The sequence below is a fragment of the Pelodiscus sinensis genome, chromosome 5, assembly GCF_052426305.1.
Source record: "Pelodiscus sinensis isolate ZL-2025 chromosome 5, ASM5242630v1, whole genome shotgun sequence".
Lineage (NCBI taxonomy): Eukaryota > Metazoa > Chordata > Testudines > Trionychidae > Pelodiscus > Pelodiscus sinensis.
This window is the reverse complement of record NC_143056.1, coordinates 61966056-61993659: the sequence shown is the minus strand read 5'-3', so window position 1 is coordinate 61993659 and position 27604 is coordinate 61966056. Positions and strand designations below refer to the sequence as shown.

Here is a 27604-nt window from a genome sequence, read left to right as displayed (position 1 = left end):
TGTAGAGGTAGGCTGTGGACTGGATCAAAAGGCCTGATAGGCTGGATTCAGCCCGTGGACCATATCTTGCCTGCCCCTACTCTAACACAAGCAGCAAATACTTTGATCATCCCTAAACAGCTGCCCTTAATGATTTCAGACATAAGAGGACATTTCAACTATTGAATTATGCATGTCACTGGTAGTGCATAATATGCACTACTATAAATATGCTACATGCACTAATATATTGTGCACTACTACTACTACTGACATGTCAGGAAACAACAAAAATAATGCACAAAGAAAATACAATACAATTTTAAACAAAATCTAGAAATTTTTGCAAAATGATTTTTTTTCCATTTTGAAAATTTGTGTGTAAAATTTCATCAAAATTGATACAATTTTGAAGGAAAAGAAGCTTTGTCAAAACAGCTTTTCCCAGCAAAACACTTTTGATAAAAATACTTCTGATCAGCTTTAGGCACAGGGCACTGATGTGGGAAAAAGTCCCTTCAAAGGTACCAGTGTTGAAAATGTTTATTATATGTGACAACAATAACCATCTTTTTTAACTATTTATTTTTAAATTATTTTAACAGATACAGTGATATTCACACTCCCCAAATAGTGAAAAATAAAGGTACACTACTCACAGATATGAATATATAGGCATGAACATGACCAATTAAGGCTGAAGCACATATTGTGGACTTTAGTACTTATAAAATCCCAAGTAATAAGGTTTGTAATGGAAACTCAACACATCCAAAATTGCATTGTGGCTGCTGATTGCCCCTAAAAAGTGTCACAGACAGACATATAACTGTATTTTGGAAAACCCCCTACTTAAAAAAGAGAACTTGATCAGATTTTTCTGACACACCTCTCCCTATCACTTTCTTTCTTTTTAATAAGTAAGCCAAATCTTTTTTTCCCCAAATATCCTTTAGCTTATTGGCCTTCAAAGAGACTACAAACTCTTTGGAACTCAAAGCTTTGCTTCATTTCTTGAAAGAGGATAACTAGATAGTCTTACTTTTTATTTTTCTAAATACATAATATAAAGCATTCCCATACATCTAAATATTTATCTTGTTTTTGTCTTCCTTCTTGTACCCATATCTGATAGATAAACTTTTCTGATCAAGGATATCTCATACTCTGACATACCATTAGAATGACTGCCATTTTTAAAGTATGTAAGTCTTTGAAGAATCAGTGCCTGTGATAGAACACAGATATACTGATTCCCCCTCTGCCCTCCCGCCCCCACTGAGCCAAGACTAGCCTTGCTGCTACTAGTTTCATCAGGCTATTGTTACAATTATAAGAGTTATCTCTTACAGGAAGATATAATAGAACTGTTGCTAAGTTAATTGAAATATTACATTTAGTTATTAACTATTATTTATTTGTTTGTTTGTCTATTTATTTATTTATTTCCACAGGACTCATAATTTTTGCAGATACAGACTAACACAGCTACCCCGTGAGACTTTATTTCTCTGTAATTTTGCACTAATAGATACTGCTAAAGGATGTTTTTGCACAATCAGCTCTTCCCTTAGGCCCTAATTATGCAAGGTGATCTGTGCAGGTGTAAATCCTCTCACTTAGATCAGTTTGCAGAACTAGGACCACAGTTTTATATTTCAATCAGATGATTCTACTTTCCCATCCTCCTCTCCCCTGCCACTTGCCTCATTTGCACAGTGATATGGGCAAAAAAAAGATATTTGTAAAATCTGTCATTGACTTCCTTGAGGACTTGTATTATATTTGCTAACATCATTTTCATGTGGGCAAAAAATCATTGCAAACAATATGAGGTCCCCATTTACAGAATAATGAAGACACTATGTATTCTCAAGTCACTTTTTGTATTTATTACTGTAGCACTGAACTGCAAGTTCTAGGTGCTAAAGGGACTGATCTTCACTACCTATAGGGGATCTAGACAAACATAAGAAAATCAAGTTGGAAAACTGAATGCTATTATATACAAACCAGAAGGTCCAGTGTTCCAGTTTGAATTTCTTGCTTTTTAAAAATTTCTTAGCTCTTGCTAACTTGCATCAGCCAAGCTTGATGAGTTTCCCAGATACCTAATGGGAATTAATTGATAGCTACAGTATATATGTTAATTGATGTAAGCTGGGAGGTACAAATTTCCTCTTGCTGATTTCATAGGAAAGCACATTAGCCACATATAACATAAAGAAAACAAACTACAATATTCTTAGCAAAGGCACAATGTATCACAGTGTTCAGGAAAGTTTTTCATAAATATTTATTTTTATGGTGACTTTTAGAGAGAAAGCTTTTTCTTATTGTGACAGACAAAGACAAAGGTTTTTTATGGTAAAGAGAAAAGTAAAATTCAAGATTAAGCAGACATGCCAACTTTTAAAATATTTTTACATTTTTGCCTGGGAAACTAGCTTTGAACGTGAAACACAAGCTGCCCAAGTTATAGAGGACAAGGAGATGTCTTTCTGTCAAGGAAAATCCCACGCTAAAACAGTATCAGAAGGAGTTCCCTCCAGTAAAACCAGTTGAAATCCTGATCTGAAAGATATTTGAGACTGGACTTTATAGTCTTCTCATTGAAGAGAAACAGACCACATCAGTTGAAAAACAGATTTAAACAAATATCTGAATACAGTTTCTTTAGGGAAATTTGTAAAACTGGACTGCTAATAAAAACAGAGATCTACTTCAACGGGAAAGCATTCTTTTTCAACAGTTCTCTCTCCAGCCATTAGCTAAATACAGGAAAGCATTCTTTTTCAACAGTTCTCTCTCCAGCCATTAGCTAAATACCAGTGATTAACAATTTTATATATATTTTATACATGGGATTTATGTCTTTAAATATCTAGAGAGCGTCACCTCTTTAGTCATTATTCCCTTCTTTCTTGTACTCAGCAGGAAAACAAAACCTAATCACTGTACACGCAGTCAGACAGTACAACTGTGAATATGGCACAGGCTGCTGGAAAGAAAAGATTTTTAATGCATTAAAAATTGTCTCTAATCTTCATCTTTTTTAGTATTAGATTTGCTGACTCTCTGAAAATGTGGACATTTCTGCAGCTGAAATATCCGTAGGTCAAAGAAGGAAAGAAGGAAAATAATTATATTTACAGTGCAAATAGGAAACTGTTTTATTTTGTAATTGAGTTTTGCTTTCTTAGGAAATTTCAGCTGCTATAACCAGAATTTTGTGCACTGGATCGTTTGATCCAAACATCAGGCATGTCTGGTTGACTGTTTGGTAGAACAACTGGTTCTTCACTCCCTAATCCCAGTCGGTTTTTCCAAGAAGAGCTGTTTTGCTGTGATGCTGGTGGAGATATGTCAAAAACAGTCTCTCTCAGGTCCAGCCTCAGGGTATCTCTCTTCCCGTTCAGGTGACCTCTCTCTGCTGCACAGCTGGAATTTGACACATCTAGGACATTTGGACAAGAACTAGCTGACTCAGCAAATTTTATGGTCTGCTCAAAATCACTGACAGATGTCTCATTGGAGACATCGAGCACATTAAAAGAACTGCTATGTGAACAAAGGCCTCTGTGAAATTTGTAAATTTCAGCTTCAGGGCGATTACTGTTTTCTGAGGTATAATCTGAGTGTTGTTGAACAGTATCTCTAGAACACTGAGATTTATTTAACTGTCCTTCATCTGAATTCAGATAGTCCAGCATGTATCCATCCCAGGCTTTTGGACCATATTTTTGACATCTACAATCCCTGCAGAGTCTTTCTCTATGAATTTCTGCTTCTGCTCCTGAGATGCCATGTTTGTAAGGAGAAGATGTTTGCAAGGCGGGACACTGACAAAGATCTACGTGGTGGCCCAATAGAGTCTCCTGCAGATTCTGCCTGTCTGTTTCAAGAGAAGAATGGATTCCTATTCTGGGACACGTGCTATCTTGGAGCTGTATGTCTTCAGACAAGACAGAAGGACGATTAGACAATTTGCTTGTGGAAGTGCTGTTGTCAAAACTGTCACTAAGTTTTCTGGCCAAGGGCTGGAGCTCATACTGTTCATTTGCAGTGTTAGACTCCTGCACCTTCCGTAATCTGGTCTGCTTCTCTCCTCCCCCACAAGTAAAACTTCCATTCGGCCTGGAGTCATCAGAGTAGTCCTTCAAGGCATAAGTGCAAGGCCAAAGGATCTGACCACAGTTCTTCTCTGGGCCAAAGAAACAGCATAGAGACTGAAAAAAGAAGCTGGCAAATCCACAGCTGATACACTTGATCATCATTATGAAGATCCCCAGCTTCCGGTATGCCAGAACTGTGGCAGGCAGCATGATGACACCCGCAGAAAACAAAGCAGATGCCACCATAGCAGTGGCACAGCTCATCTGCTTCAGAGAGAAGGCCACTCGGCTCAGGCGATCAGAATGTGGGCACAAGTGGTAGGAAATACAGTAGTTCACGGTAAAATCAGTGGAGAGGCCCACGGCTGCTGAAATGAAGAGAGACTCCACTGCATTGAGCTGCCATTCCAATAGGACCAAAAGTCCGACAGTTACCAGGACAGTGCCTGTGATAGCTGTGACAGAGAACACGCTGAGAAGGACATTCCAGGTGGTGAGCAGCAGCACTACAAAAGAGATGGTTATAGATAGCCCTATGACCACCATTGTCTCTGTGCTAAGACTATGCTGGAGATTATATAGTTCTAGTTTACTGGTGTACCATCCATTCTGAAGCCCAATAGGGGCAGTCTTCATTTCCTCTGTTATCCAGTGGCCAATTTTATTGTAGAATTGTTTGGCTTTGCTGTAGTTGAAGCTGTAATGGTAAATAGTTTGAAACTGTAGTACCAAGGCAACTAGGTTTCCTTCCCCATCAAATCTAAGACCCAAGTCATAGGTTTCAGCCCCATCTCTGCCTTGTTCTGTGATCATCATTTTGATGCAGTGCAGGAAGACTTCACTTCCATATGGAAAGGGGAAGTGATTACAGCAGAGGTTGAAGCTGTGATCTTGCTGGGAGCACTGGCGACTGTCCATCCATGTGTGAAACTCCTCCATGAAACAAACTGTAGATTTCTGCTCCAGATCAGAATAGTAGAAAGTTTGATTCTTCACTTTCTGGCAGAATGCCAAGAGCCAGTTTTGAGCATCAGGACTTTGAATTGTAAATGTGGTGTCTTTCACCAGTGTCCCATTGCTTTTAGGGTTGAAATGATCCCCATTGTCCACAGGCAGTATGCCCCAAACTAAAGTGATGGGCATGCGTTGTCCTTCTCCATGCTCCAGTCTCTCAAACATGAACTGGTGACAATATTCTGCATCATATCTCTCAAAGGGATGGCTTAATCTAAACATCTGGACAGATGGCATCTCTAAATTGGGAAGTTTTAGTTTAGGATTAAAACAGGAAATGTAGGCACCCCCTATTGCCAAGGCTGCAAACCAGCAGATCCAAATGTACCGGAACTTTATGACACCACATGGAAGAAGCTTCTCAAATAATAGCTTGGAGGTTTCACACAAGGTATTCTGGAGACCCCTGAGCACACGATGGAGAGAGAAAATAATTCTTTTATGCCCACTATAGTTCCAGTGGTCTTCAGGTTTATAAATGCAGTTTGTTGCAATGTAGCGTTCATATAACACAACAGAGGATGGAAGCCAAGTCACCATGAATACTAAATTCACCAATACACAGGTGCCCATATAGATGGCAAAGCAGCAGATGGCAATAATATTGCTCATGTAGCTGGCATAGAAAGCAGCACCTGTTGTAAAGGAAGATGCCAGCATGAGATACCCAAAGTGATGCATAGTTTGGCTCATCCACTGTAGGAGGCCTGCAGAAGGATTCTGGCTCTTGCTGAGGCTCCAGAGATCAAAAAACACAAAAGTGTGGTTGGCGCAAATGCTACTGAGAATGACAACAGCTGTTAGGTTTACAAAAGGGAAGTAGGTGAATCTGAAGGCCACCTTATACAAGAAGAAGGATATCATCAAAGAACTGACAACAGTTATAAGGACCATAAAAGTAATAAAGATTGAACGTAAATAAAGAATCATACTTAGAAAAATAGCTAATATTGCCAGGACTGGATACATGGTATCCAGTAAAAGATAGTGCTGGAATAGCTTCTGTTTAAGACCTAGGTCCATTCCAGTGATTGTGGTGTAATTATCAAACAGGTCCCACGACTCAAGGTTGTCCAGGTAGATTTTCATCATAGATTCTCCTTTCTTTGTGGGCAAAAACAGAAGGCTGTATTTTAGTGATGGCACTTGATATTCCATTGTCTGAAGACTGAGAAAGTCTCTGTCAACCAAGAAGTGAAGAAGCTGGTAAATACCATTGAACCGGGTACATTTTTCTGGTACTTTGGCACACTGAGAGTGTTTCTCTCTTCCAATCCTGGAACCTATGCAAGAAGGAATAAGGATGCCTTTGTGGTAGTCTGGTGCACAGGAACGGAGGAGTGCCAAAGTGTGGGAGACATCTGCTTGAGTAATCTCCAGACAAGATGACTTGTTGTGAAGGACAGCAATATAGTTACCTAGAGACCAGCTTGGGCAACAGTCATTGCCTTCAGTACGTTGACAGAGATTCCCAAAATGAACATGTGAGCGGATCTGAAAAACAGCCAAGAGGAGAACATCAGATTAGACTCTCGCTATAAAATGTTTTACACCACTGCCTTTAAACATCAGAGTGTTTAATTTCTCACAGGAATTATCCTGTCCTCCCCATGTTTATAAACCCTGGCTCCTCAACTTTCTGTTGACAAAATACAATACACTGTAACCATTGCAACAAGATGTTTGGGCAGCACTTTCTCCAAATGAAAGTAAATAAGTAGCCTCAGTTATGTATTTCTTGCACTGATTTAGGAATTGGGACCCTTCTTCAATCCACTGTCCTACTACTACTTGTGACAGCAGCTTTCCTCATTTTATATTTAGTCCCCTCTGGATTAGGACCACTATGATGATAATTTTTACACCCTTTACTCCTTTTCTCTTAAGTGCTTTTTTTCTGCACCTCAGTGACATTCCGTGAAAGACAAAAGCAGGAAGTATGGTGCTACAGATTCTCTTCCACCATGATCTATTCAAGCCTTAACACTGTTTCCCTATTAATTGCATAGGGCAGATACTAGTCTCTCCCTCCTTGGGAGCTCTTTTGCCTGGCACTTTCACAGAGAATATATTCAAACATCTTTTTCTTTGGAAAGGTTTCTTAGCCCCTTCAAATTTAACACTTCAGGCACACTGTCTGTTGGTATTTCTTATCACTGATAAACTAGCCCTAATTGAAACTCCTGTCTCCCACTCACTGTCCAGTACCCTGCTATGTCTTTCTATTACTGTAGAATAAGAACCCTCCCCCTCCCCTCCCCTCAGCAGCATTTGCACTTCTCCGCAAGCCAAGTTCTGTGTGGGGCCTTGGAGTTTTCTCCTCTCCCTGTTCTCACCAAGGAAGCCGGTGCTAGTGTGTTAATCTTTCGCGGGGGAAGGGGAGGATTCCAGGCTGGAACTCCAGGCATGTGGCAGCTCCAGCATGCCTGGCCTAAGCAGTCAGAGGTGGCTGTTCCCTGCTGGGATCTGGAACATCAGCCCCCAGCACCACAAGGAGTTGCTGCTTCCACCCCTGCCACCTGTTGGCTTAGCCCTGGCCCTCCTCTGGTGGCTGGAGGGAGGCCGAGAGACTGGGGGGGCTGGTCAGGTCTGGTTGTGGCTGGAGGGGAGGGAATGGGAGGCCCAAGAGATCAGGAGAGAGCTGGGGGGCGCTGGGGAGGAGGCCAGGGCTGGCTGTGATGGGGGAGGGGAATGGGGGGAATAAGAGGCCAGGGAGTGGGGGGGTGGGGCTGGGGAGAGAGATGGGGAGCCAAGGGCCCAGGGCTGCAGCTGGGTGTGTGTGTGAAAGACCGGGGTTGTCGTGGGAGGGAGGGCGTCTTGCTTACTCCCAAAGACAGAGGGTTGGCGAGTGGGGTTGATCTCATCTGATCTTTCTGTTTATATGGCCCTTCTCACTGCAGTGTGTGGGGTGTTAGACTCAGTATATGGTAATTACATTACATCTCCCAATATTCTATATAGTTTCTGTTTGATATGCTATCACCAGTTTCTTGCCTAAGCTTTGTGTGTGTACTATAAAATAGCTATCGCTCTTCACCTACCACTAAAATGCAACTGCCTCTGGGCTAAAGTAATTCTTTTGTTTATAAGCCTGTAAAATCTTCTGGCATTCTCCAAGATGAAAAATACTCTATCTTTTATATGATTTTTTTCTTGCTAGCTTTTAGTCAATGATTAAACCAGTACATTGAAATGAGACTGCATGTGTGTATATTCCCCATGGCATTACTAACCTTGTCCTGTTCAATTTGACACATGGACTGAATGGCTTGCAAGTTCCACAAGCTCCCAGCAGTTGTGGACATAAACACCAGCTGAGAATAACTCTTTCCTAAAACCCAGAAATATCATTAGGTAACTGAAGTTAGGTAACTTTTTAAAATAGTTACAATGTTCTTAAAAAATAGTGCTGTATGTAACTCCTACTGAGAATCAGTTGAAATGGAACAACATAGTTTATGGATCTTGATGAATGACAGGGCAATAAAATGTGCAAATTGCCTCATGTGACCTCTGCTCCACCACACTTTCCATCTATGTCAGGATCAGGAAAGAAGGGACATGCGACTCTATCACTATAATTTTCACTTGTGAATTTAATTTCTTTACAGTGAAACAAGGATACGTCTACACTGCACGCCAATTTTGAAATAAGCTATTCCGGAATAGTTATTCCAAAATAGCACATCTACACTGCAAGGAGACCTCACAATTAGTCTGAGGAAGGCTTCCCTAATGTAGACATGCTGTCTTGAATTAGAGCCTCAGGAGGCACTGGGGAGGAATAACGTAGAATGGTCCTGGTGAGGGGTAATTTCGAAATAGCAGCAGTAGAGCATCTACACATGCCTTATTTCGAAATAGCTATTTTGGAATAGGTGTTATTCCTCATAGAATGAAGTGTACATGTTTTGGAATAAGCTGTCCATTATTTAGTAATTATTTCAAAATAATGGAATGGCTATGTAGATGCTTGCATTGTTATACTGAAATAATGCTAGTTATCTCGAAATAACGGTGCAGTGTAGAAGTATCCCTATTGTGGATTTGATTCAGGCCAGCTGCTACTTCCTGACAAAAATCTGTACAGGGGATTGGGGTAAGGAGGATGGAAGATTGAGGCCCTGAGAATTCCATTGTATTCCATTGGCTGAACCACTTACTTAAGTAGATGATTTAAAGCAAGCAATTGAGAATTTGAAAATCTAAATGCTATTCCCAGAACTCTACTCACCTATGTTATTTCTGGCAAATCACTTAATCTCTCTGTGTTCAGTTTCCCCATCTGTACACTGGAATACTTAATTGACTCAGATCTGATTTTTTGTTCAAAAAAAGTTCAAAATAAAAACCAACACTTTTCATTTCATTTGATTTTTTTTGTTTTTCAATTTCTGCTGAAAAACATTTGAAACAAAAATTTAAAACCAAAATTAAATTTTTCTTTTGCATATTTGGTGTAGTCCCCCCTTTTCTTCATTGCTTTCCTCCATTTATTTAATAAAAAAAGGTAGTGCATAGAGGGGAGTGGAAGTGAGAAAACCCCCACTTGCTCTTATTATTTACTTTTGCCTATTGGAAAAGTGTGAAAAATATTTAATTGAGGCAAAGTGTTATTTTCATTCTTTTACTTTTTGCACACTGTTCCAATTGGGAAAGAAGAAGGAGAGAAGAGTGTGAAACCCAGAGATAAAATGGGTACTTTCCTGTCATTTCAACATTTTCAAAGAATTTTAGGAAGATTTTTTTTTAATTTTGAAATTTCAGTTAGCTCTGCTCACAGATAAATGGGAAGGCTTAATGAATTAATGTTTGCAAGTGCTGCAAGATCACTACATGAATACATTAGATAGCACAGAATTGTATCATGACTGACTGCTTTATCGGGCATTTTTTGAACACTTCTACATGTCCTGGATATCATATCTCTTTCTGCTCTTGCAAAGTTTCCCACCATCCCCTCTTTCTTGGTAGTTACAGTTTGAAGGTCTATATTAAGACTTCAGTCACCTGGCGGGCCACAAAAGAAACTGTCCTTTCCATAGTCTTGTTCCACCATTCGCCGTGTTCTTGTTCCTTGTTCACTACGGATAAATCTCTGCCTTCTGTTAATACCGATGTCACCATAGCTATCAAGAGATCAAAATTATCCTTGTATGGAACAGCAGGATTCAACATTTTCTTACAAATCCTATGGTTGATTAGTCAAGGGTTGTCATGTCATGCAAATGTGCGTTGATGAGACAGAATGCAACTGAAGTGGTCACTGGCCTAAAAAGAGGTCATGGTTTGAATCAGGAGTTAGATATTAGATTGTTGTACAGGTTTGACTGCAGCAATTTGCAATCATGAGTGAAGTTAGATCTCACATCACTCCTGTTAGGACTCATTCAATTATCTCTGCAGCTGCTTAAAGCTGTGGGTAACATTTTCATAAGTGTCTTAGTGACTTAAGTGACTTCATAGCAATGAAAGACTCATTGCATTGCCATGGTGGCCCAGGTCATCTGATTCAGGCTCATAGGCTGTGGGGCTATACAACTGTAGTGTAGACATTCAGGCTTGGGTTGGAGCTCAGGCTTTGAGACCCTGCAAGAGGAGAGGCTCCCAGAATCCAGACTCCAATCTCAGCACAAATGTCTATGATGCAATTTTTAGACCCACAGTTCAAGCACTACAAAGTAGACATATCCTTAGGATCTTAATTCCTATTTTGAAAAGTGATTTTAAGAATCCAAGTCTCATTGATAGCCAATGGATTTAGGCTCCTAAATAAATACTTCACTTTTGAAAAAGGGATTTAGTCTTGGGATGTTTGAAAATGTTTGTAAATGATTTTATAGCTCATCTGTAACCAGATTAAGTTGTCACATCAACAGTAAAGCAGTCTCATCATGGCATTGCAAGCACTGGAACCCAAAGAACTAAATCCATATACCTGTTCTTTTCAGTGTAGGGAGAAAGCGATAGGGTCTTCTTATAGCCTGTATGGGTTTGTACATTCTTCCAGACAATGAGTTTTCTGCCAATATCAGTATCTCGAGGCTCAAATCCCTATAGTCAAGCAAAAGGGTTTTATTAATTTGTCAGACTTGGGCTTTCATTTAGCTTGACCTTTCTTAACCCACCTCCTCCATGCCTGTCAGATGCAGAATGTTTCTGTGATTAGTAAAATCTAATCACATCTTTTGAGGCAAACACAAGTTGAATTTATTGTAGAAAGGGGGGCATAGTCCATATGCAAAGCTACAGAAATATTATTTATCCTTTCCTTTTGGGTCAGCCATGAGATACCTACAGTTCATCCTGAACAGGCCACGCAGGATTTTTCTCTTCCTTTCTAGGTAAGGGACATCAACAAAAATTTATAGTTGCAAAAGTAGGATTTATTTTCTTCCCTTTCTACACAATCTATAGTCCATATTGAAACCTTGACCAGAATGATTTTCTTCTCTCTCTCTCTCTCTCTCTCTCCTGGAAAGTTATCCCTTTTCTCATCCTAGAGCCTGTCTGATTCAGATGCTATTTTCCATGGTTTTAAAGGATTTTTTTAAGGTAGAAGGGATACGAATGAGGGTATGTCTACACTACAGCGCTAATTCAAACTAACTTAATTCGAATTAGTTAATTCGAACTAAGCTAATTCGAACTAGTGCATCTAGACCTAAAAACTAGTTCGAATTAGCATTTTGCTAATTCGAACTAGCATGTCCACATTGAGTGGACCCTGAACCGAGGTTAAGGCTGGCCGGAAGCAGTGCCGGCAGGGCATCAGATGAGGACTTAGAGCGTGGAGCTGCTGCCTCAGGCTAGCCGAGGGCTGTGCTTAAAGGGACCCAACCCTCATCCCGGACAGACAGTTCTCAGGGTTCCCGGCTTGCAAAGCAGTCCTAGCTTGGAGTGCCCTCAGTGCCCACACTCGGCACATCACAGCACTTGGCCATCAGCCCGGCTGCACTTGCCGCAGGCTGCCATCCGGGGGGTCAATCGGGGGGCTGCAGGAGAGTTTCCACCCCGAGGAGCCCGCAGAGCCACCTCAGTCCTCCTTATCAGGGGCTCGTACCCCATTTCTCCCTCACATCCTTCCACTTACCCATCCCTAGCCCCCCTTCCTGATGTACAAAATAAAGGACACATGTGGTCAAAAATAGAAACTCTCTTTATTGAACGAAACTGGGGGAGACTGGGTAAAGGAGGTGGGAGAGGGGAGGAGAGAAGGTGGGAGAGGGGAGGGCAACTAAAATGATCAGGGGTTTGGAACAGGTCCCATATGAAGAGAGGCTAAAGAGACTGGGACTTTTCAGCTTACAAAAGAGGAGACTGAGGGGGGATATGATAGAGGTCTGTAAAAGCATGAGTGGTGTGGAGAGGGTGCATACAGAAAAGTTCTTCATTAGTTCCCATAATAGAAGGACTAGAGGACACCAGATGAAATGAATGGGTAGCAGGCTTCAAACTAATAACAGAAAGTTCTTCTTCACAAAGCAAACAGTCAACCTGTGGAACTCCTTGCTGCAGGAGGCTGTGAAGGCTAGAACTAGAACAGAGTTTAAAGAGAAGTGAGATCAATTCATGGAGGTTGGATCCATGGAGTGGTATTAGCTGGGGGTAGAAATGGTGTCCCTGGCCTCTGTTTGTGGAAGGCTGTAGATGGATGGCACGAGACAAATGGCTTGGTCATTGTCTTCGGTCCATCCCCTCCAGGGTACCTGGTGTTGGCCGCTGTCGGCAGACAGGCTACTGGGCTAGATGGACCTTTGGTCTGACCCAGTATGGCCATTGTAAGCTCAGGGCTCAGGGTTGGGGGTCTCAGTGGACCCCCTTGATTTTCATGCAAACCTGCTCCTGGGTGGCCAGGCTGGCAGCTATCCTGCCCTAGACGGCCACTTTCCTGTGCCTAGTGCGGAGGTCGTGGATGAGGTCCACGATCTCCGCACTAGACCAGGTGGGAGCCCGCCTCTTGCGGCCCCGGGCAGGCTCCTGGGAGCCGCCATCCTGGTCCCGGGAAGAGGCGGAGGGCTGGGTAGCAGCGGGTGGCTTCTCATGCCGTGCCAGGTGCAGGGTCTGCTGGCTGGGTGCTGGTAGGCTTGCACCTGGCACGGGCACCGTAGCCACTCCGTGCCCCTTTAAGGGCTCCGGGGCCGGGAGGGGGGCAGAAGAGTTTCCTTGATGGTGCCCAGAGTGGCCACCAGGGAAAGCTGGGGAAGGCTAGCCTCCCACTAGTTCGAATTAAGTGGCTACACAGCCCTTAATTCGAACTACTTATTTCGAACTAGGCATTAGTCCTCGTAGAATGAGGTTTACCTAGTTCGAATTAAGCGCTCCGCTAGTTCGAATTAAGTTCAAACTAGTGGTTTGTATGTGTAGCACCTATCAAAGTTAATTTGAACTAATGTCTGTTAGTTTGAATTAACTTTGTAGTATAGACATATCCTGAGAGAGGAGAGATATTTGTAGAAATACATACAAATATTTGCAAGGGTAAACATCCAGAAAGGAGAGGCACTATTTAGGAGATACTAAAGAGGTACATATGTTGGAAATGAGGAAAGGAACATTAAGACTGAATAACAAAATGAATGTTTTAATGAACAGTGAAATAGTCTCTGAAGTAATGGAAGTATGTGAGGCCAGAGCAGAAGTGAATTCATGATCAGTAAAGTAGTCTCCTCATGGCAACACAAGCACTGAAACCCAAAGAATTAAATCCATATACCCATTCTTTTTAGTGTGGGGGAGAAAGTGATAGGGTCTTCCCATCCCATCCTAACTGTATCCTCTCTATCTTAAAAAAAAAAGCAAAGATGCCTTTACTGAATGAGAGGGAGGAGCTAGTTTACCTCACAGGTTTCTTTTCCTCTGGTGGCAGATACTATAAACTGCTGAGCATTCAGAAGGAGTGTGAGACTGATTGATAACAACTTTAATGTCCACATAAAACAAGGAATGGTCCTGCAGCACCTAAGCATATATCTACAATGCACGCTAATTTCAAAATAAGCTATTCCAGAATAGTTATTCCAAAATAGTTTATTTCAAAATAGCACATCTACACGGCAGGGAAGCCTCACAATTAGTCCGAGGCAGGCTTCCCTAATATAGATGTGCTATCTTGATTTAGAGCCCCAGGAGGCACTGGGGAGGAATAACGTAGAATGGTCCTGGTGAGGGGCTATTTTGAAACAGCAGCAGTGGAGCATCTACACATGCCTTATTTCGAAATAGCTATTTCGGAATAGGCATTATAGGTTTAAAGATTTCAGAATAAGCCATTTGTTATTTCAAAATTATTTTGAAATAACGGAATGGCTGTGTAGATACTCGCATTGTTATTTCAAAATAATGCTAGAAATAATGGTGCAGTGTAGATGCACCCTTAGTGTACGTCTGCACTTGCTCCCTAGTTCGAACTAGGGCTGCAAATGTAGGCGACTGAAATTGCTAATGTGGAGGCAGGGAAAAGGGAATAAGGGAATTTGTGTGCAGCCATCTTGGTCTTTTTAGCAAGCGAGCGAGAGTCAGGCTAAGTTTGTGGCCTGACAACGCGAGAGCTGTAATAAGACGCTGCCTTCGCCTCTTGCCTCCATATGGAGATAAGGATAAAATGCTGACTCTGGCAGGGACCTTGAGATAAGGAGCATCTGAGTGGAACTAAAATAACTGTTAGCCATTGGTGTTTATAATGAGAAGGAGACTAATTGTTTAATGTTATTATATCTAATGGACAATATATAAACTGCTTCATAATTGTTTGTATTCAACGATCTGCTTAGCAGCAGCTTCTTCCCTTGCAATATTGCTCAAATAAACTGTCTCTGACTACTTGTTGCTCACAAACGCAGAGTGAAGGCTTGTTTTCTTCCACACTAATGAAGTGGGGATTTAAATATCCCACGCTTCATTAGCATGATCTTGCCGGCGTGTTACTTCGCTCAACAGCTGTTTTGAAAGTGAAAGTGTGCGCCAGGACACGTTTGGTCGAACCAAAGCCCTTGGATCATGCTAATGAAGCATGGGATATTTAAATCCCTTCTTCATTAGCAATTTCGGTCACCTACATTTGCATCCCTAGTTCGAACTAGGGAGCAAGTGGAGACGTACCCTTAGAGACTAACACAAAATGTAGATAGTATCAAGGGGTCCAAAGGTACAAAGAAACATCCCTTTCTCCATTCATCTTAAGAAGTGAGTTGTACCCATGGAAGCCCATGATACTATCTACATTTTTTGTTAGTGCTGCAGGATCATTTGTTGTTTTTTAAGTTATCGACTAACACAATTACCCCTCTGAGACTTTTAATGTCCTCATGTATTTAAAGGCCTTCCCTTTTTTCCACTCATTTCCAAAGGAGTAGAGAATGTGGAAGTTTTATACTGTAGGAAGAAAACATAACTGATTGTTCCACAGCTTTTCCTTATATTCCTATGTGACATGCCTGCCCGAAATCATCTGCAGGGACTTACCATCAAGGGTTCTGAAAAATCTGGTAGATTTCCAACCAGCAGGCCAGCTAAAGTACAAACGAGAACTGTCACCGAACAGAGCACAAGGACAGCAACGGGCCACTCAGCAATGACTTGAGAATAGCTGGAATTAAGAGAAAACAAAGCTGCTGTTAACCTTATTTTTAACATTAATATGAAACATGCTGTGTTACCAGTACAATGTTAGAAAAAGCATATTTAATGCAATCAGGGCTTTGGGTATTTCTTTGTTGAAAAGCTCAGGGGTTCTACTAAACACATTCTGCCTGCAGTTGGATGGAGCATGCAGTTCTCATTAACTTGGGTAATTACACTTCCCTGCCTTTTCAATTGGAAACAATAAAAACCAGGCACTTGCATCCCTGGGCAAAATGTGTCTTTAAATATTTAACTGCAAAAATCCGCTTGGGAAGGTTAGTTTTTTCCCCTAATTCTTTTGTTCTCCTCTTCCCCCATTGCACAATCGAAACTATCTACAGCCAGACAGTCTAGTGTGTAACTGACAAGGAGCAGCATGAAGTGTGTGATCTCAACAGAATACACAATAGATAATAGCATCTCAATCTGCTGCCACAAGATATTACTGAGGCTAAGAACTTACTAGAATTCAAAAGAAAACTATAAATGTATGGGGATAAAAAGAACATCCGGAGGTAAATTATGGGATATAAATCCTCATGCTTCAAAACATACAACAAGCTCTCAGGCCAGGTCTAAAAGAGAAACTTTTGTGGGTACAGTAATACCAGTTAAGGGTGGGATTTTTTAAAAACATTTCTATACTGGCAAAAGCCCTAGCATAGATGCAGTTATACTGGCATAAACTGACAGAACTGGTATAAATTATGCCAGCAAAGCAGCCTTTTGCCGGTATAAACAATGTCTACATAGGACAGTTGCCTCGGGGCCCTGTGATTCAAAAAGGTTCTGGGCTCCTGGCCGCCACTGCTACCACAGGAAAGGCAGCAGCTGGAGCCGTGGGGCCTTTAAATCGCTGCTGGAGTGCCGTACTGCATGCTCCGGGTGGCTCTGAGAGCTAGTGGAACACACTCCAGGAAGCATGGAGGACTGGCTCCCCCCACTCTCACCCCCCATCTGGGAGCATGGAGCTGTGCCCCCCCAACCTTGCCCAGGGGTCCAGCAAGTCTGTTGGCCCTAATGTTTCTAATGTAGACCTCACCTAATTGCTGGGGGTTTTGTGTACCTTTCTCAGAAGCACTTTGCACTGGCTACAGTTTGAGACAGGACAGTGGACCATAAGAGCTGTTGATCTGATGTGGTATGTCATATTTCTGCCTCTCTACGGTTTAAGGACTATCTGTTAGCAAACAGTTTCTGGTGTATTTTAGATGTATGTATGAATTTACTGTTTACAGGCCTCAGGCATACAGGAGTTCTGCCTCTGCATTTCAGTCCTGATCTGTAATATACGACCTAGCCCAGTCCTATGCTTCTCTTGAGCCAGCTGAGCCCTGCCGCGGCAACGTGAGCTCACTCCGCACTCTGCGCGCACCGATCCCCATCCTGCACATGGAATCGGTCATAAAGCCGCCCACCTACGCTGCTTGCTCAGTGGCCGCAGCTCCACTGGGTCGTGGCGTCAGCTGGGAGGCGGGGGAGTGGGCAGCAGCTGGGACTGGTGGAGGGATGTGTGGCAGGGCTGGGGGTGGAGCCAGAGGGCAGCATGCGAGGGCATGCAAGGTCGGAGGGGAGGGGCCGGAAGGAATGATGCCCAGCGGGAAGGATAAAAGGGTGAGCATCTGGAGCGAGGGGGGAGGCATGGGATGGCGGCGAAGTCAAGCCAGGGCCCCCCCGAGGTGAAGGAGACACCAGGTGAGGAGTTTCCTGTACTTGAGGGGGGGTAGAAAGTAGCCCAGGGCAGGGCACTGGAATCAAAAGCCCAAGGACTGGTGCATTGTAGCCAGAGCCCCACAAGTGGGTATTGGTCCTTAGGGCCCTGGGCTGGGACCCATGAGAAGGGGCGGGCCCGGATCCCCCACCCTCCCTCGTGAGCAGTCCACGCAAGGGGGAGATACCTCTACTTGCCAAACTGGATTGGCCCCAAGGGCCCCTAACTCTTCAGACAAAGATTGGAGACTTGGAGTATAGGTGGAACGGAGCACAGGAGAGGGGGTAGGACTAGCGGAGCAAGGGGTTACGAGGGGGAAGCCCCTTACAGCCAGACTGTTAATTGTGTCAAATAATGTTGCTTTTTCACTTGTGACTGAGTCTGGAATAGAACTTATGACCTGATTTTTAAACATTTAGACAGTTATTAAGCTTGAATGCCCCAAAATCAGGAATTTGTGAATGCAAATGGTCACTTGTACATTAAATTACCTGGAAAAACTTAAAAAAACCAACAAATAGTCTAGTAGCACTTTAAAGACTAACAAAACATGTAGACGGTATCATGAGCTTTCATGGGCACGAAAGCTCATGATACCATCTACATGTTTTGTTAGTCTTTAAAGTGTTACTAGACTATTTGTTGTTTTCTTAGTTTTCCCTGTTACAGACTAACACAACTACCCCTCTGAAGCTATTAAATTACCTATTTATGTGTGAGCCTGTGGTAATTTGATGCATAACTTTTTAAAAATCAGGTCCCTCAACCTCCAGAGGTAAATGATCCACTCGGGAATCTAACTGATATACACAGTAAACCACAAACTGACATCACTAAGAGGCTGAAAAATACCTGTTAAAAATGGTTTGTATCTTGCTGATGTTAGTTTAAAGGAATGTTGTTGATGAGCATTATGCCTCAAAATTACATTTTTAATGGACTGTTGTGAAAGGAATTACAGAAATGTTTTCATTTTTTTAATTTATGCATTTCTATAATACCATTTTTAAGAAATATTACATTTCACTGCAGTGCTGGAAATCCAAATGCAACAGCCTTGTTCTTGCAGTCAGAAAGGGTCCCTCCTGCACTATTTTCATTCTTTAAGCTAAGTTTCCCCAAGCATGATATTTAGAAGAATAACAAAAGGTAAAAAAATACTATAAATTAGCTATACTTTAAATTATGTGTTAGATAATTAAATGATTCATTCTAAAAATTAAGTATTCCTTAAATTAAATATTTTGCTATGGTTATACAAAAAGGATTTTTAAAAATAACTATGAGTATTATTTTGACAGTGTTACTTTAAGTATTCTCATTTCTTTGGCTTTAAATATGAGAAACATAGGGCAGGAGATAAGGTGACCAAGTAATTATTTTATTTATCATTTCTCATATAACATTTCTTCTGTAAGTTTGTCTGAACTGTCCAAATCTCTTTTCCATCATACATGATTCCATGTTGCTGCAGCATAGAGTTGCATTTTATAGTTCCTGACCTCTTTTAAACATTTTAGTTATTTAAATTTAATTGCAGAGTTTCTGGTGCATTAACACATGAAGAACTAGGAAGCACCACATGCACCTTGATAAACACATCTGCATCACAAGATGCTATAGGGAAATGCAGAGGTCTCAGACTATTACTGCTGTTACCCTCACAGGGAGCAATCTTATGTCGGAAAATCTTCCAGTTTGCTTTAATTCTGAAATGCAGGACCCAGAAGAATCTACTGAAGTAATTTCATAATGATAGCTGTATTGTGCTTTTCATCCATGGATCTCAAAGTATTTCGTGAAGATAGGTAAACGTTATCCCTATTTTCCAAATAAGGAAACTGAGGCACAAAGCGGTATAGACAGAGGTTGACAACCACTGGGGGCCCCCAGGCAAAGTGTGGGGGGGGAGGGTTGGCTCCCAGGAAGGAGCAGGGCCTTGGGTGGAAGGGGCGGGCCGAGGACAGTAAGCTCTTAGCATTGCCCAGACTTTGGTGTGCCACCCAGCCCTCAGAGCCATGCGGAGTGGCACTCTGACTACAATTCAAAGGGGGCCAGGAGCTCCAGAGCCCTGGGGCAACTGCCCTCTTTGCCCTGCTCTGTCAGCAGGCCTGGGTGTAGTGACCTGGGTAAGGTGGCATGGAAAGTCAGTTTCCTGACTCCCGTTTGAGTGGGAGTCCTCTAGGCAGAGGCGTAGCGAAGGGGGAACGGGGGAGCGGGGGGGGGGGCAATTGCCATGCTAGGGGGCGCCAGATTGGTGTGGGACTGACAGCGCGCATGCTGCTCTTGCAAGCTGCCTGCGAAGTGCTGCTGCGGCTGGCTCTCTCCAAAGTGCAAACCAAAGCAGCCAGCTGGGTGGGAGGAGCAGTGCTCTGAAGAAAGGTATGTTCCTCAGTGCTAGGCTGAGGGAGTGGGAAAAATTTGATTGAGGGAGTGCTCCCTCCGGCACTGGGGGTGCCTTGCTCTGGGGGGAGGTGGGAATGCATGCGGGGGGTGGCTTTGGGGCAGGGTTGAGGTGAGTGTATTGGGACAGGGAGCACTGTGGGGGGGCTGGCTCAGGGGAAAGGGGTGAGTGCCTTTGGGATTGGGAGTACTGGGGGGACTGTCTCTGGGGCAGGGATGGTTGTGTTGTACTTAAAAGTACTGCATGGGATCTTTTTTGGGGAAAAGGTAAAATGCCACATTTATTGGTAATATACATATAGCAGTCAATATTTATATGCATATAATCAGGGCTCGACAAATAATGCAGTCTACTCGCCCGTGGTGAGTAGATTGCAACCCGGAAGAGCCAGGTTCGGGCGATCTGCACATGCGTAGCTGGCGAGCGGGGCTCGCTGCAGTTCGGTGAGCCCTGCATATAAACACACACACACACACACACACACACACACACACACACACACACACACACACACACACACACACACACACACACACACACACACACACACACACACACACACACACACACACACACACACACACACCTTGTTTTTACCAATAGCCAAATAGGTGTTCCACCTAATTGCTGGCCAGATTAGTTAGGTGGGGGAGGATTGGAGCCAGATCAATTCTCCCATGTTGACTGCAAGATACCTTAGGGCTGTGTCTACATTGGCACCCTTTTCCAGAAAAGGGATGCTAATGAAACCAGTCGGAATTGCAAATGCCGCGGGGGATTTAAATATCTCCCGCAGCATTTGCATGAACATGGCTGCTGCTTTTTTCCGGCTCGGGGCTTTGCCGGAGAAAAGCGCCAGTCTAGACGGGATCTTGCGGAAAATAAAGCCTTTTCCGGAAGATCCCTTATTCCTGATTTTAAGAGGAATAAGGGATCTTGCGGAAAAGGCTTTATTTTCCGAAAGATCCCTTCTAGACTGGCGCTTTTCTCCGGCAAAGCCCCGAGCCGGAAAAAAACGGCAGCCATGTTCATGCAAATGCCACGGGGGATATTTAAGTCCCCCGCGGCATTTGCAATTCCGACTGGTCTCATTAGCATCCCTTTTCCGGAAAAGGGTGCCAATGTAGACACAGCCTAGCTGTATAGTGTCTTCCTTCTCATGCAGAGAGTCATCATATGCATATGCAGTTATTCATCTATGGCACCTTCTTCTGGGTGTTTTTTTAAATGCACCCCCATTCACCTTCAAAGAGGGACTTTCTAAAAGCAAGAACTTTCTGCTTACTCCCAAGGCATCCATAAGTCTAGCCTTCTTTCAATGAACCCACTTCACAGGTCCCATTGTTCTTATTGTTCTTGAATCTGGCTTCCACCTTTCTCCAGCCATTGCAAGAGATGCTTTTCTTTCATGCCTTATCCATTCACACCTCATTCATTCAACAGGATAATCAGTTTAGCAAAGAGGGAAGGGGGGCTAAAAAGTCTACAAGGGTATGTCTACACTACCCTCCTAGTTCGAACTAGGAGGGTAATGTAGGCATACCGCACTTGCAAATGAAGCCCGGGATTTGAATTTCCCAGGCTTCATTTGCATAAGCGGGGAGCCGCCATTTTTAAAACCCCACTGGTTCGAACCCCGTGCAGTGCGGCTACACGGGGCTCAAACTAGGTAGTTCGAACTAGGATTCCTATTCCAAACTACCGGTACACCTCGTGGAAGTTCGGAATAGGAATCCTAGTTCAAACTACCTAGTTCGAGCCCTGTGTAGCCGCGCTGCACGGGGTTCGAACCAGCGGGGTTTTAAAAATGGCGGCTCCCCACTTATGCAAATGAAGCCCGGGAAATTCAAATCCCGGGCTTCATTTGCAAGTGCGGTATGCCTACATTACCCCGCTAGTTCGAACTAGCGGGGTAGTGTAGACATACCCCAAGATACAAGGTATCTGTGTATAAAAAGGCTTAATACAAAGTTTCTATGTTCTGTAAAAGTATACAAAGTTTCTATAAAAAGACTTAATACAACAAACTAAATACTTATTGCAAAACTAAAAGGACTTGATACAAAGTTAAAATAAAAAAAATGAGAAAATGATTAATACAGAGATTAATGAGATTTACCTATAGTTGCATTGGTATGGAGGGGGCTGAGGTGCCTGATCTGGGGAAGGTGTGTTGTATTGGAATGGGGGGTACCTGTCTCTGGGCAGGGGTGAGTGTATTGGGGTTACTTATTTTTTTAAATAAAAGATACTTTATAACAAAAGGAAAAACTTAAAAAACAATAATCTGGTAGCACTTTAAAGACTAACAAATGTAGATCATGCATATCAGTTCACTGTAGCTAAGGCAAGAAAAATTAAACTTACTTAACAAAAGTTTTTAAATGTAATGTCTTGTTGCTTCTGGTGTTGAATGCGTATATGACTTTTCAGTCCAACGTTTCATCCAGCTTACTCCAGACATCAAGATAGTTCTGCTCTGATCTACGAACTGATCTTCTAATTGATCTAAGGATCTGTGGCTATTAGTAGAGTTTGTGATTTTTTTTCTTATGTTCTTATTTTTTGCTGACTTAGAAATAATAACAGATCCACAGTAACAAATGATTGGGGAGGCGCAAATTTGGCCCTGGGCGCAAAACATCCTCGCTATGCCTCTGCCTCTAGGCTTGGCTTAGACCAATCACAAAAAACAAATAAAGCTATTGGCTGGGCCAGAGAAGACGCACACTCTGGGGAAAGATAATGAAGCTCTTCATGAGTGCAGGTTAAATTTATAACAGAAACAGATTTTTTTCAGACAGATGGGAAGCTCTTAATGAGGAGTTCTGCTCTTGCCTCTCAAGCTGTGCCTGTCTGGGATGTCACCAGGAATAATACACTGTGTTTCCTAATAGCAGGGTAGGAGAGCAATGATAATAGGGTAGCAGGACAGGAAGCATTTGATATTAAACATACCTTTTTGGCATCCTGAAAGCTTTGTCATGTCTGCAGACAGAAAGAGATTCGTTGGTTTATTATTTTAACATGAAGCAGCATGCAGTCCTGTTAATGAGCAAATTAACTCTTTCAGGAAATGTAAAACAAGAAAGCTGTACAGAACAGTTCCAGCTGATGAAAGCTGGCACTGCTTTAGGTCTGAGGCAGGCAGTCTAGTGCAGTGGTCTCCAACCTTTTATGCCCAAGATCACTTTTTAAATTTAAGGGCAACCAGGATCTACTCTGTCCCTTCTCTGACACACCATTGTATTATGGTGATGGTGACAGCTTTTCTAACTGCCAGCACTTCAAACTCTGCAAGGGCTTTTCAAAACCAGCTGCCTCTGTAGTTTAAATCACCAAGTATAAAGAATGTAGCTGATAATTTTGTTGCAGGTGTATGAGCTAAAATAGTAGCCTAGTCTCTCTGATAGCTGTGAGGCTCTACAGTGCAAACAGAGGAAAACATAGACTTTATTTTTATGTTACTAGATATAGCTCAAGAAAATAAAGGGCTAGAATGTGCCTAACCCCATACCAGAGTGCAGGGATAGATTCAGCATTATCTAATCTACCTCTCTTAGGGTCTTCTAAGGTGCCTGTCACCATATTAAAGGGCTTGAGAACTTTAGTATGATAATTGGTCCTAAAAATCCATGTGAAGCAGAGAGTGGCAGCACTGGGTGCAGAGTATTGGAGGATGTATACTGCACCCTGTTAAGCGATGTAGCACTCCTCTGTCTACTCTCACAGCACTTCCAGGGCACGTCTAGACTACCCTTGGCTTCCGAAAGAAGATATGCAAATTTGCGCCAAAAAATGAGGTTTACAGGGTTCTTTCAAAAAAGGAGGGGTTGCATGAAAAACCCCATCTAGACTGCTTTTTTTTAAAGAAAAAAACTCTTCTGAAAAAGGGATCAGAAGAAGATACGCAAATTTGCACCAAATTTGTATAACTTCTTTCAGAAGCTGATGTGGCTGAAGTGGCTTATCTTAATTCGACTTTAGCCCTGCTGTCTAGACGTGCCCCCAGAGACATGCTTGTCTCAGGAACAACGCCATTGGCAGCTAGTGTTAGCGTGTGGCTTTTTCTCAGCCTCCACTTACACAACCCAGGCAGAAGCTTTCAGTCCTAGTTTAGTTCTTACTCAGAGGGCACATCTACACAGCAGGGCTAAAGTCGAATTAAGATAAGCCACTTCAGCCACATCAATTGCATAGCTGAAGTTCAAATAGCTTAATTTGGCTTTTGGTGCTGTCTACACAGCAGGAAGTCAAAGGAAGAACATTCTTCCTTCAACTTCCCTTACTCCTTGTAAAATGAGGGTTACCGGAGTTGGAGTAAGAAGTCCTCCATCTCAATGTTATTTCAAAATAATGGCTCGCTGTGTATATGTTTTTACAATGGTTTTTGTGACTATATCCATACCTCAAGAGAGCCTGTAACCTGCTGTGTCCTGGCACCCCTGTTCTAAGGGAATATTCCTTCTACCAGAAAGGAAACCCTGGCAGCTGTTTGGATTTTCTAACACTGATAGCTGCACAGGATGAAATGCACTGAAATACTTAAGAACCAAAGAGTGTTGGGGTGCTTCTTAAGATATACCAGAAGAAAATATGGAAACTGTAAAATATGAGCTTGATTAGATTAAATGTCTTGATCTCAGTTTGAGGAATGCTGGCTTTATGTAATGACTAATGAGTCTTATTAGAATCAAAGGGTATGGCTACACTACCACCCTAGTTCGAACTAGGGTGGTAATGTAGGCAACTGGAGTTGCAAATGAAGCCCGGGATTTGAATTTCCCGGGCTTCATTTGCATAAAGCCGGGCGCTGCCATTTTTAAATGTCCGCTAGTGCGGACTCCATGCCACACGGCTACACGCAGCACGGACTAGGTAGTTCGGACGAGGAGTAATGGTAGTTCGGACTAGGAAGCTTAGTCCGAACTACCTAGTCCGTGCCGCGTGTAGCCGTGTGGCATGGAGTCCGCACTAGCGGACATTTAAAAATGGCAGCGCCCGGCTTTATGCAAATGAAGCCCGGGAAATTCAAATCCTGGGCTTCATTTGCAACTCTGGTTGCCTACATTACCACCCTAGTTTGAACTAGGGTGGTAGTGTAGACATACCCAAAGTATGTGGTGAATCTGGGTGGGGCAGGGGCTAGGAACTGCTTGTATGTCCTATGCAAGGGCCACAGACAGTAGCACTACTCACTCCATGTGCTGTGGGGATGCTTACTGCCCCAAAGCAGAAGAGGAGCTGGTAGAGCCCTGGTTCCCATCTCCAGCTGCATCACCTCTCTGATACAACAGTTTCCCTTCCCAGCACACCACAAAACTCTAAGAAAGATTGAGAGAAGAGCTGTGCAAATAATAGGTAGCTTGTTTTACTGGCAAGCTTGAAAAACTGGGAAACCAATTGTTTCAGATCAACATGAAAGTGTTTTGAAATTTTTAGCAAATTGAAAGTAAGAAAAACATTGGTTTGGGTTTAACTGCATTTTTCATTTGACCTGAAAGGAAATGTTTGGTTAGATTTCAATCAATTTTTAACAGTTTTAATTCTGTGAAAATAAAATTAAAGAAAATTTCAAAATGAAAAGTCAGCTTGTAAAAAAATTGCAATGCTTTATTTAGAAAATGTCAAACAAAACATTTTTGATTTTTCAGAATTGTTAGGGTTTTTCCCTTCAATTGAAACAATTCAATTAAATTGATATCAGTTTGTGAAATATTTTGATGTCACCGAATTTGCTTTTTTCAACAAAAAGTTTTAGGAGAAAATGTTGTCCAGCTGTAATTGTGAATAACTCTGGGTATGTTTAGACTACATGGCTCTGTCGACGGAGTCATGTAGATGAGTTTACTAGACATAGGAAAATGAAGCGGCGATTCAAATAATCACTGCTACATTTACATCAAAATGGCCCCCACGCTGTGCCGATCAGCTGTTTGGTGGCACAGCACGGTAGTCTGGACACGCTGCGGTCAACAAGGGAAGCCCTTGTTGACCGCTCTGTTATGCCTCGTGAAATGAGGTTTACTGGAGCGGTCGACAAAGGCTTCCCTTGTTGACCGTGGCATGTCCAGACTACCGTGCTGTGCCGCCAAACAGCTGATCAGCACAGCACGGTGGCCATTTTGATGTAGATGAAGTGGCGATTATTTAAATCGCCGCTTCATTTTCCTATGTCTAGTAAACTAATCTACGTGGCTCTGTCGACGGAGCCATGTAGTCTAGACACACCCTCAGTGATGTACATAGACTTTGGCTTACCTGACCGTTACAATGTGGTGCTGCACTGGTCGTGACTGCTGCTTGTCATGTGTCCACTGTTTCCATTGACTTTCAGAGGTTTCGTGATGGGTAGCTGGTAAAGAATCCACACTAGAATGGTGGGAGCACAAAGTGGCCCTCTCTCCATGCCCTGGAAGTGGAGGCAAGGCGTAGCTGTCTCTGGACTCTTGCTGGTTGCAATGGTAATATAGGTCATGTTGATTTGAGTCCTGGGAGCTGGATGGCACCTGACCATTGGAGTGAACAGAGATTGGTCCAAGCATGTGGCTGGAAGAAGGCAGATGACCTCTCACCATGCTGGGAGATGCAGGGATAGGGCACCGATGGACTGGGCAGACTCTTTCCCAGGCAGTTCCACCATGGCTTGGTTCAGTCTTCCTGATCTCTGGCACATTAAGACAGGTTTGGCAAGGTTCAGGGTTAACTTTCCCTCTGTGAGAAAACATGGAACAATTTTATCATGTGCTATCGTGGTGGAAAGGCCCTGCATGGGATCACAACTCCCAGTCTAATGATTTTGAGAGATTAATAGATTTTCAAGTCAGAGGGGACCATTTGAGGTCAAATCCCACATAACATAGTTCCAGGGCCGTCCTTATGATTCCTGGTGCCCTACGCAGCCCAATCATCTGCACCCTTTCTGTTTCATGGGGGGGGGGGGGGCTGCACTTAGAGCTGTGAAGACATGGAGGCAGGAGCTGTGAGGGCAGGAGTAGGGCAGGGAGGCTGTCAGGGGAGCAAGTGGGAAGTGCCAGGTGGGGAGTGGTGCAAACTCTGAGCTGGAGGCAGAGAAGGGAGCAGCCACACAGCTGGCTGGAGATAGGCATCAGTTCCCCCTACTGGCCTAAGAGGAAAAAGCCAGGAAGTGGCAGCTGGGTGGATCTAGAGGGACCAGGGGATGAGGCTGGCTACGAAGCTGGCACTGCCCCACCTTGCTGTCCCATTCCAGCAATGGCCCTAGACATACACAGCATGCAGCTGCCTAGATCACCACTCAGTTTTGGGCACCAGTGGTGCCCTACGCTGCTGTATATGCTGCATATGCCTATGGACAGCCCTGCATAGCCAAAGAACTGCACCCAGCAAGTGCTGTATCAAGTCCATCTTTTGTGGTTAAGCTAATGACTCTAAATTTTTTTAAAGAAAGACATCTGAGCTGGATTCAGGTGAAAGCCCCTGATGCCTGGGAGTGGCACATGGCGTGAAAACAAGTAAGGGCCCCCAAGCCCCTCATGCCCAGCCCCTGTACCCCCAGTCTCCTCACACACACCCTCCCCCGCTGAGACCCCACACCCCCAGCCTGCTCCTGCACCCTCCCCTGCTCCTTACCCCTTTCCCCAACCAGACACCTACCCCCAGCCTGCTTCTGCCACCTCCCCACTGGCTAGACACCCTGCCTCTAGCCTGCTCCTGCACCCTTCCCCCGGTAAGACACCTCTCTTCAGCCTGCTCCTGCACCCTCCCCCTTACCATACT

General features: G+C 43.3%; 1 protein-coding gene across 1 annotated transcript; it reads right to left on the bottom strand.

Annotated features, from left to right (window-relative positions):
* Positions 1–614: 614 nt before the first annotated feature.
* Positions 615–26714, bottom strand: DISP2 (dispatched RND transporter family member 2). Its single transcript, XM_075927092.2, has 7 exons — positions 26108–26714; positions 22805–22834; positions 15573–15696; positions 11047–11162; positions 10119–10237; positions 8342–8439; positions 615–6602 (listed from the first exon to the last, which is right to left on the bottom strand). Exons 1-7 carry the CDS (start codon positions 26572–26574, stop codon positions 3189–3191), a joined length of 4368 nt encoding a protein of 1455 aa, XP_075783207.2. The 5' UTR covers positions 26575–26714; the 3' UTR covers positions 615–3188.
* Positions 26715–27604: the final 890 nt, after the last annotated feature.

Coding starts and splice junctions, on each gene's coding strand:
- DISP2 (XM_075927092.2), bottom strand. CDS start 26,574: ATGTTTTCTCACAGAGGGAAAGTTAACCCTGAACCTTGCCAAACCTGT. Junction 22,835..26,107: donor CACCACATTGTAACGGTCAG/GTAAGCCAAAGT, acceptor TTCTGTCTGCAG/ACATGACAAAGCTTTCAGGA. Junction 6,603..8,341: donor GTCAAATTGAACAGGACAAG/GTTAGTAATGCC, acceptor GCTGTTTTTCAG/ATCCGCTCACATGTTCATTT.